Source organism: Nerophis lumbriciformis, linkage group LG11 (assembly GCF_033978685.3).
Source record: "Nerophis lumbriciformis linkage group LG11, RoL_Nlum_v2.1, whole genome shotgun sequence".
Classification (NCBI taxonomy): Eukaryota; Metazoa; Chordata; class Actinopteri; order Syngnathiformes; family Syngnathidae; genus Nerophis; species Nerophis lumbriciformis.
In genome coordinates this window covers 46,989,972-47,001,319 of record NC_084558.2, presented here as the reverse complement: position 1 = coordinate 47,001,319, position 11,348 = coordinate 46,989,972, and the positions used below count along the sequence as shown (strand labels likewise).

Sequence of the window (11,348 nt, the reverse complement as noted above, 5' to 3'; positions counted from 1 at the left end):
CCCTAAATCGGAGGTCTCAAGGTTGGCAAGTATGCCCTAAGTATCATAAAACAGCAATTGGAATGTATCGTTTTAGTGTAAACTACACACAGATTTGAAAATTAATAATATACTACATTCAGAGCAGATTGAACAACGCTATGATTTGATATCGTTTGAGGATGATTCCCCGAGAGCAGCAACATTTGACCACACACATTACCTATATTCGCATAAAGTATCGTTATTGGTAGTGATGGGTCCGGCAACACCGATACATCGGCGCATGCGTCGAGCTCATAGAGCAAAACCCTGTGGACCGCTTTCAGAAAGTCACGTGACCGATCATGAGCTGTTTTGGTCACGTGACCGATACGCGAACTGTGTCGCACTGACGCCTCCTCTGTGCCCTGTGAGCGGGTCTTTTCTACAGCCGGAGAAATAATAACTAAGAAAAATCGTCTAAAATGTAATACGTCGGAAAAACTTTTTTTTTTTTTTAAATAAAAATGTGTAAGAAAAATAAACTTAAAAAAATTCCCAGTCCACAATCATCCACAACACGTTCTCTTAGATTTCCATGTTATGATACATGTTCACATTATTTATTGACTGTATCTAAAAAAGATAAAAATATATTTTTATTTAAATGAAGATATGAAATAATACTAAATGAAATACAATGACTTGGTTTATATTATTGTATATACTAGGGCAGGGGTCACCAACACGGTGCCCGCGGTCACCAGGTAGCCCGTAAGGACCAGATCAGTCGCCCTCTGGCCTGTTCTAAAAATAGCTCAAAGAGCAGCACTTACCAGTGAGCTGCCTCTATTTTTAAAATTGTATTTATTTACTAGCAAGCTGGTCTCGCTTTGCTTGACATTTTTAATTCTAAAAGAGACAAAACTCAAATAGAATTTGAAAATCCAAGAAAATATTTGAAAGACTTGGTCTTCACTTGGAATAAGCGGTAGAAAATGGATGGATGGATGGGTCTTCACTTGTTTAAATAAATTCATTTATTTTCTACTTTGCTTCTTATTACTTTTAGAAATACAATTTTAGAGAAAAAAATACAACCTTAAAAATGATTTTAGGATTTTTAAACAAATATACCTTTTTACCTTTTAAATTTCTTCCTCTTCTTTCCTGACAATTTAAATCAATGTTCAAGTAAATTTTTTTATTTTTTATTGTAAAGAATAATAAATATTTTAGCTTCTGGTTTTTCGACGAAGAATATTTGTGAAATATTTCTTCAAACTTACTATGATTGAAATTCAAAAAAAATATTCCGGCAAATCTAAAAAATCTGTAGAATCAAATTTAAATCTTATTTCAAAGTATTTTGAATTTCTTTTAAAATTTTTGTTCTGGAAAATCTAGAAGAAATACTGATTTGTCTTTGTTAGAATTATAGCTTGGTCCAATTTGTTAAATATTCTAACAAAGTGCAGATTGGATTTTAACCAATTTAAAACATGTCATCAAAATTCTAAAATGTATCTTAATCAGGAAAAATTACTAATGATGTTCCATAAATTATTTTTTTAATTTTTTCAAAAAGATTCAAATGAGCTAGTTTTTATCTTCTTTTTGTCGGTTGAATTTTGAATTTTAAAGAGTCGAAATTGAAGATAAACTATGTTTCAAAATTTTATTGTAATTTTTTTCGTGTTTTCTCCTCTTTTAAACCGTTCAATTAAGTGTTTTTTTTCTCCATCATTTATTCTCTACAAAAAACCTTCCGTAAAAGGAAAAAAAAAAATGTACGACGGAATGACAGACAAAAATACCCATTTTTTTTTATATATAAATTTATTTATTTAGCTATTCTTGTTTAAATCACACTTACGTGTAACTTACAAATGACAATATATTTATTTATTTAAGTGTGTATCAAACTGGTAGCCCTTCGCATTAATCAGTACCCAAGAAGTAGTTTTTGGTTTCAAAAAGGTTGGTGACCCCTGTACTAGGGCATAAAATCAGTGTCAGTTGAGTCGGTCCATTGGTTGCCTGTAGGGATTTTTAATGTCCAGCAGATGTCAGTATTTAGTGACACAGTATCAATACAGTTTTACAATGTGTCGAAACGCTTCAAGACGCCTCATCAACCAATCACTAGTTATTGGAACACTACCGCCGATACCAGCCTGAATTGTACTCGGTATTTGAAAGGGAAAACATATCAGTGGTTATCCCACCCACCACTATCAGTCAGGTATAATTGCACACATTGTCGGTAACAGATATAACTGATAGCAATCTGTATTTGACCTGTATCAAATTGGAATAATAACAGTAATGATATTACTGATACCAAGCTATTGTCTAATCTGCATCAGCGTGGGCATTTGCTGCGATCTAGTATCAAATACATAGCGATACATATTGATATCTAAACTTTAGATTCTAAAGGTTCATTGACTGCTAGAAGAGGTGTGTGGTCCTAAAAAGGACCTTTGTGTGATTGTTGAAATGTGAGATTTATCCTCCGAAGCCGTACAGAGTGCGTCCTTGCCTCTTGAGGGCGTAGACAACATCCATGGCGGTGACAGTCTTCCTCTTAGCGTGCTCGGTGTAGGTGACGGCGTCACGGATGACGTTCTCCAGGAACACTTTGAGCACACCGCGGGTCTCCTCGTAGATGAGGCCGGAGATACGCTTGACTCCACCGCGGCGAGCCAGACGGCGGATGGCGGGCTTGGTGATGCCCTGGATGTTATCGCGGAGGACTTTACGGTGGCGCTTGGCGCCTCCTTTACCCAGACCTTTACCTCCCTTTCCTCTTCCAGACATGACTGCGAACTTTTAAGAATCAAGTTACTAAGGAGAGTGATGACTGTGCTAGTTTGTACTGTCGTTTATAATACAACTGCGGACGTGAGAGAGGACATGTGACGTCACAAGTGCAGCCCTTCCTGTTTTCACCAAACACACAATCGTGTGTCCTCTCTTTTCAAAGCCAGTCTGAACTGTGCTGTATGAGACAAATGCGGACGTGAGAGAGGACCTGTGCTCTCTCACGTCCGCAGTCACCAGTGTAGCCCTTCCTGTTTTCACCAAACACACATCTTCTCTCTTTTAAATAAATTGTATAAAACTTGGGAAATATTTCCTCAATATGAGATTAAATAGAGATGCTAACCTGTTATGTCACACATAATTGTTGTATTATAAGTGTTCACGTGTTTTATTAAACTATATAACACTTTAAGTGTGTCTTTACTTGATGTTTATAAAATCATGTTACAGTTGTTTCCATTTGCTTACACTCAATTTTACTAACTGTGTGTCTTTTTTCAAAAATATTTACACTTTTCCCAAACACAACAATGGATTTTCTTAATTCCTAGATTATTTGCAAAATAAAATAACATACCATTTCATCAAAATAAAGCAAGCATTTGTATGTAAAAATGTAAAAATCTCACTCACACAGTCTCACTCACACAGACTTCAAATGACAAGAGACTATTGGAGTGAGTCACCCAGAACAGTGATAAATACAAAACACATTTGTAAAAAAAAAAAAACTATTTTACTATAAGAAATCACATGTTTGGGGCATTTTGCCCGACCTTTTTAGCATATGTGATGAATGATTACTGTAACTTGACAAAATATATTGGCACATCCATAGCAATTGTCATTGTTTACTTTAAAGTGGGCCTATACGTAAGGACCTAGAGAGAAAGTAAAAAAAAAAATCCTCTAATCTTTTCAAGAACTGCTCAACAATGATGCTGAAAAACTGCAAATCTTTTTTTTTTTTTTTAACCACAGTCAGGTAAAGTAACATATCCCAGTAGTCAACAATGACATGCAGTACACATTTAAATATGAAACAAATAAAAAGGTTTGGAAAAACATCTGGAGGTAAAGATGTGTGTATCACAATACTAGTGTGTGTGCAAAGAGTGAAAATGGGTGTATCACAATCGTTATTTGTGTGCAAGATGTGAAGACGTGTGTATCACAATCCTTATCTTTCTTTCTTTAGTTTATTTCGAACATGAACGCACTTACAGCATAACACATCACACAATTTCATATCATTTCACTTTACATCATGTCCGAAAAGGAGTAGGAAGAAGCAAAGCTTACTTAATGTGAAGTGAATTATATATTTATATAGTGCTTTTCTCTAGTGACTCAAAGCGCTTTACATAGTGAAACCCAATATCTAAGTTACATTTAAACCAGTGTGGGTGGCACTGGGAGCAGGTGGGTAAAGTGTCTTGCCCAAGGACAACGGCAGTGACTAGGATGGCGGAAGCGGGGATCAAACCTGGAACCCTCAAGTTGCTACCAACCGAGCTATACCACCCCCCTAATCCTACCCCTTTCCCACTTAATTTACAGTGAGTTTTGCTTACTGTGTGTAAACTTTAACTGTGGGGAAATGTAAAATCTAGTGTGTAAGCAATTGGAAAAAAACTAATAAATTCATCTCACATTGGGGACGGCGTTCGATCCCCAGCTTCTACCAACCTCGTCACGTTCGTTGTGTCCTTGAGCAAGACACTTCACCCTTGCTCCTGATGGTGGTTAGGGCCTTGCATGGCAACTCCCGCCATCAGTGTGTGAATGAATGTGTGTGTGAATGGGTTAATGTGGAAATAGTGTCAAAAGCGCTTTGAGTACCTTGAAGGTAGAAAAGCGCTATACAAGTATAACGGATTAGATTTTATATCGCGCTTTTCTATTATTAGATACTCAAAACGCTCACAGAAAAGTATAACCCATTTAAAATTAGTGAAAGGTCACATTAGTTAACTCCCACTGCCACTATTTGAAGTATAATAATTCATAATATGTGCTATTACTGTACATATGAAACAGGTTGTGTTTGAATTTATGTGCGGATTAGTCAATAAATCAATCATTTAATGTTTATTTATATAGTCCTAAATCTCAAGTGTCTCAAAGGGCTGCACAAGCCACAACGACATCCTCGGTTCAGATCCCACATCAGGGCAAAAAAAACCTCAACTCAGTGGGATGACAATGAGACACCTTGGAGAGGGCGTAAAGTATTTAACAAAATACTTAAGGGTAACCTTTCAGAGTAAATAGAGCCTCTTTTTATCTCACTAGATACTGCAATATTAATTAAAATACTTTAAAAAATTTTTTTAAATGACAAAAGTATTGTTTATTAGGACACAAACTTGTGATTTGAAAGTCCAAAGTTATCCCACGTAAGAAGATGAGCAGCTGGGTGGTGTCACGTACATCGCAGCTCTCATTCAAAGCCAGCGAAAAACAGTCAAAGTCGGCCGTTCTGTTCTTCAGCTGAAACTCCAAGTTTCCAGCGATGGTGTCAACCTGCCTTGTTACAGTGCGTCGGGACAGTGACAAGTTCTCAAACGCGCCCCTCTTCTCCAGGCATATCAGCCCAACAGAGTTCAATAAGCACTCCTTAATAAACTCCGTCAGAAAACACCTTACTTTTTCTGGTGATTTTGTGAGAAATTACAAATGTTGTTCAGACAGCTGCAAATGGGGGTGTGAAATTTGCGTAATTCCAATTCCCACAACAGTCCTAAATTAAGTGTTTGTCTTACTAGCTATAAATTAATGTTTAATAGATATTATTCACAACATAAGTAAGTCAAGGATTGACTCAAAAAGAGGATTTGTGTGGCTCTTAAAAGAGCCTTTTGGGGTTTTGTTGACAGTCAACAGTTTACTTCTTGGAGGCCTTCTCGGTCTTCTTAGGGAGCAGAACCGCCTGGATGTTAGGCAACACGCCGCCCTGGGCGATGGTGACACCTCCCAGGAGTTTGTTGAGTTCCTCGTCGTTGCGGACGGCCAGCTGCAGATGACGGGGGATGATCCTGGTCTTCTTGTTGTCGCGGGCTGCGTTCCCAGCCAACTCCAGGATCTCAGCGGTCAGGTACTCCAGCACGGCCGCCAGATACACCGGGGCACCGGCGCCGATTCGCTCGCCGTAGTTGCCCTTGCGGAGCAGCCTGTGGACACGGCCCACCGGGAACTGGAGTCCGGCCCGGGAGGACCTGGTCTTGGCCTTAGCGCGGGCCTTGCCGGTTGTTTTTCCACGTCCAGACATAGTTAAGGTCTTAGAAGTATGACTTTGCAAAACGTTAGAGTAAGTGCCTTACACCCCGACAAGCAGCCTATTTATATACAAATGCTGCTCGCTGATTGGCTAACTCAGACGGGGGAACGTTTGTCCAATCAGCAAACAGCAAACAGCAGCCTTCTGTAAAAGGGCTGTGAAATGATAACGTTTCCTCTAATGAAACCTGTGTTCTCGGCTAGCTATCTTACAATTTGCGCACAAACATTCTGCGTATGTCAATGACGTCACGACGCGTCGAAAAGATGATTATAAACACAAATAATGCTGACGAGCACAAGTATTCAACACACGGAAAAAGGCGACATCTCGTGGTCATTAGGGGGCATAACAGTATCTCATAATTAGAAGGCAAACAGTCATAATTGTGAGATAAAATAAAATCACGGTTATGAAGTCAAAATTTTGAGATATGGAGTGGAATTGATGAGATATTTGACAACAGTCACAGTCGTAGATCTTTTGGCATGACATCTGTTCAGACATGAATTGTGAGAACAAATTTACATTGAATTTTATTCAGCAAATGTACCCTGGAAGCAAGAAAAAGCACAGGTTTTTTCATAATTTCAATTTTTTTTTTCATAATTTCGATTTTTTTCCCATAATTGAAATTTTTTCAATCATAATTTCGATTTTTTTTCCCATAATTTAAATTTTTTCAATCATAATTTCTAGATTTTATCTCAAAATTGTGAATTTCTTTTTCATAATTTGAACCTTATTTTTGATCTTATTTAATAATTCACACATTTTTCCCTTCCTATCTCATAATTATGACTTTTTAGCTCATGACATTTTCCCCCCTAATTTTGATTTTTTGTTTTATAGTGTGTGAATGTGAGTGTGAATTTTGTCTATCTGTGTTGGCCCTGTGATGAGGTGGCGATTTGTCCAGGGTGTACCCCGCCTTCCGCCCAAATGCAGCTGTGATAGACTCCTGCACCCCCCGCAACCCTGAAAGGGACAAGCGGTAGAAAATGGATGGATGGATGAATGGAATTTTGACCTTTAATCTCAAAATTGTGACTTTTTTATTTTATAATTGTAACCATGTCTTTGATCTTATGTAATAATTTAGACATCCGTCTCTTTCTGTCTCATGACAAAAACAGACTATCGTTGAATCTCAGTAAAACAAATATAATGCTGTTTGGTAACAGTAGAAGAGAAAGTCAAACACAAATACAAATAGACGGAATATAAATTGAAAGAGTAAATGTTCAAGCGATTAAACAATGTACTAATATGATCCACTTCAAGAAACTCTTCAAACTTAAAGTGTTTACAAAGTACAAAGAAGAAGAAGAACCATGATAAACATTCTGAATTTATTTCATCCATCCATTCATTCATTCTCAAAATAATCTTACTCATCTCATCATATGAAATATAACTTACTTCACCAATTATTTATTTTTTTATTGATTTTTATTGTGATTACTTGTGGAGTATATTGTGAATAAATTGAGAACAGGAAGTGAACAAAAGTTTTAGCAACTGCTATGTAAAAGAAAAGGGGTAGGATTAAATAAGCTCTGCTTCTTCCTACTCCTTTTCGAACATGTTGAAAAGAGAAACTGGAAATTGTGATGCATCATGTTGTATGCTTGCATGTTCCAAATAAACTCAAACTCAACTCATAATTATGACTTTTTAGCTCATGACATTTTGCCCCCTAATTTCGACTTTTTTTAATCTCATAATTACGATTATAAATATTGTTTATCATGCTAGTGGGCTGTGAAATAACGCATGCTTTTTTAAAACCATAAACTTGACCAACAATTTTACCATATACATATATGCACACACAAATTCTGCATATGTCAACGATATTTCATAGGACACTGGAAATGGTACAAATGATTGTGCCATGAGTACAATAAAGCTAAATGTTATTTCGAAATTTCATTTCCTCAATTTAAATTATTAAATCTGCTGCATCTTTTACCTGAGGAAGCTTCGGTCCTTTAATGTGTGCAGCAACCTGTTGGAGATCTTTTATCAGTCTGTTGTGGCCAGTGCCCTGTACTTTGCAGTGGTTTGTTGGGGGAGCAGCACCAGCATAAGGGACCTAAACCGGATTGACAAAACTGATCCGGAAAGCCGGCCAAACTATTGGCACGCGGTTGGAGGCGTTTGTGTCAGCGAGGGACAGGAGGACGCTGGACAAACTGCTCGCCATCATGGACAATCCTGCCCACCCACTCCACCAGGCTCCTACAGCCTCGTTCCCACAGTGTTCCATTCAAGAACTCCTTCATTCCGCACTCCATCCAGCTGTATAATCACTCGCCATACAGCAATAGACTTTTTATCTTATAACCATGTCTTTTGAATCACATAATCATGCCTTTTGAATCTCATAATCATGCCTTTTGAATCACATAATCATGCCTTTTGAATCTCATAATCATGAGTTTTTATCACATATTCACGACTTTTTATCTCATAATCATGCCTTTTGAATCTCATAATCATGACTTTTTTTAAATCTCATAATCATGAATTTAAAATCTCATAATCATGCCTTTTGAATCACATAATCATGCCTTTTGAATCTATCACATATTCACGACTTTTTATCTCATAATCATGCCTTTTGAATCTCATAATCATGCCTTTTGAATCACATAATCATGCCTTTTAAATCTCATAATCATGCCTTTTGAATCTCATAATCATGACTTTTTTTTAAAAATCTCATAATCATGCCTTTTAAATCTCATAATCATGAATTTAAAATCTCATAATCATGCCTTTAGAATCACATAATCATGCCTTTTAAATCTCATAATCATGCCTTTTGAATGTCATAATCATGACTTTTTTAAATCTCATAATCATGCATTTTGAATCTATCACATATTCACGACTTTTTATCTCATAATCATGCCTTTTGAATCTCATAATCATGACTTTTTAAAAAAAAAATCTCATAATCATGCCTTTTAAATCTCATAATCATGAATTTAAAATCTCATAATCATGCCTTTAGAATCACATAATCATGCCTTTTAAATCTCATAATCATGCCTTTTGAATGTCATAATCATGACTTTTTTTAATCTCATAATCATGCATTTTGAATCTATCACATATTCACGACTTTTTATCTCATAATCATGCCTTTTGAATCTCATAATCATGACTTTTTTTAAATCTCATAATCATGAATTTAAAATCTCATAATCATGCCTTTTGAATCACATAATCATGCCTTTTGAATCTATCACGTATTCACGACTTTTTATCTCATAATCATGCCTTTTGAATCTCATAATCATGCCTTTTGAATCACATAATCATGCCTTTTAAATCTCATAATCATGCCTTTTAAATCTCATAATCATGCCTTTTGAATCTCATAATCATGACTTTTTTTTTTAAATCTCATAATCATGCCTTTTAAATCTCCTAATCATGAATTTAAAATCTCATAATCATGCCTTTAGAATCACATAATCATGCCTTTTAAATCTCATAATCATGCCTTTTGAATGTCATAATCATGACTTTTTTTAATCTCATAATCATGCATTTTGAATCTATCACATATTCACGACTTTTTATCTCATAATCATGCCTTTTGAATCTCATAATCATGACTTTTTTAAAAATCTCATAATCATGAATTTAAAATCTCATAATCATGCCTTTTGAATCACATAATCATGCCTTTTGAATCCATCACATATTCACGACTTTTTATCTCATAATCATGCCTTTTGAATCTCATAATCATGCCTTTTGAATCACATAATCATGCCTTTTAAATCTCATAATCATGCCTTTTGAATCTCATAATCATGACTTTTTTTTTTTAAATCTCATAATCATGCCTTTTAAATCTCATAATCATGAATTTTAAATCTCATAATCATGCCTTTAGAATCACATAATCATGCCTTTTAAATCTCATAATCATGCCTTTTGAATCTCATAATCATGACTTTTTTTAATCTCATAATCATGCATTTTGAATCTATCACATATTCACGACTTTTTATCTCATAATCATGCCTTTTGAATCTCATAATCATGACTTTTTTAAAAATCTCATAATCATGAATTTAAAATCTCATAATCATGCCTTTTGAATCACATAATCATGCCTTTTGAATCCATCACATGTTCACGACTTTTTATCTCATAATCATGCCTTTTGAATCACATAATCATGCCTTTTAAATCTCATAATCATGCCTTTTGAATCTCATAATCATGACTTTTTTTTTAAATCTCATAATCATGCCTTTTAAATCTCATAATCATGAATTTAAAATCTCATAATCATGCCTTTAGAATCACATAATCATGCCTTTTAAATCTCATAATCATGCCTTTTGAATGTCATAATCATGACTTTTTTAAATCTCATAATCATGCATTTTGAATCTATCACATATTCACGACTTTTTATCTCATAATCATGCCTTTTGAATCTCATAATCATGAATTTTTTTGCTGCAGCTGTTACATATACTGTAATATTGCACATGGTAATTGGAATTTGTTATATATTGTATATATTATGGGCTTCACGGTGGCAGAGGGGTTAGTGCATCTGCCTCACAATACGAAGGTCCTGAGTAGTCTTGGGTTCAATCCTGGGCTCGGGATCTTTCTGTGTGGAGTTTGCATGTTCTCCGCGTGACTGCGTGGGTTCCCTCCGGGTACTCCGGCTTCCTCCCACCTCCAAAGACATGCACCTCGGAATAGGTTGATTGGCAACACTAAATTGGCCCTAGTGTGTGAATGTGAGTGTGAATGTTGTCTGTCTATCTGTGTTGGCCCTGTGATGAGGTGGCGACTTGTCCAGGGTGTACCCCGCCTTCCGCCCGATTGTAGCTGAGATAGGCTCCAGCGCCCCCCGCGACCCCAAAGGGAATAAGCGGTAGAAAATGGATGGATGGATGTATATATTATATACAAATATATCAGGATATATTGTATATATATATATATATATATATATATATATATATATATGTAAATATTACATACTGTATATAAAATATGTAAATATTACATGTTATATTGCTACTTTATACCTGCATTATCCTCTCCATTCCTTACCCTTTCCATCCTTTGCAACTTTATTGATCAATACACTTTGCTTAAGTCTAAATCAAGTTAAAGTGTATTTCAGGACCACAGTACATCTATTTTATCATTTTGATTTTAAGGCTTTTGTGTTACTGCCGCTTGAATTAATACTCGCTACTGTCATGTTTATTTTGCGTTTTATTAC

At 35.7% G+C, this 11,348-nt stretch overlaps 2 protein-coding genes across 2 annotated transcripts; both read right to left on the bottom strand.

Moving 5' to 3' along the window:
- Positions 1 to 1,826: 1,826 nt before the first annotated feature.
- On the bottom strand, positions 1,827 to 2,802 carry LOC133610015 (histone H4). Its single transcript, XM_061966075.2, has one exon. It carries the CDS (start codon positions 2,782 to 2,784, stop codon positions 2,473 to 2,475), a length of 312 nt encoding a protein of 103 aa, XP_061822059.1. The 5' UTR covers positions 2,785 to 2,802; the 3' UTR covers positions 1,827 to 2,472.
- A 2,779-nt stretch (positions 2,803 to 5,581) lies between these two features.
- On the bottom strand, positions 5,582 to 6,089 carry LOC133610016 (histone H2A-like). Its single transcript, XM_061966076.1, has one exon. It carries the CDS (start codon positions 6,059 to 6,061, stop codon positions 5,678 to 5,680), a length of 384 nt encoding a protein of 127 aa, XP_061822060.1. The 5' UTR covers positions 6,062 to 6,089; the 3' UTR covers positions 5,582 to 5,677.
- Between the last annotated feature and the right edge of the window lie 5,259 nt (positions 6,090 to 11,348).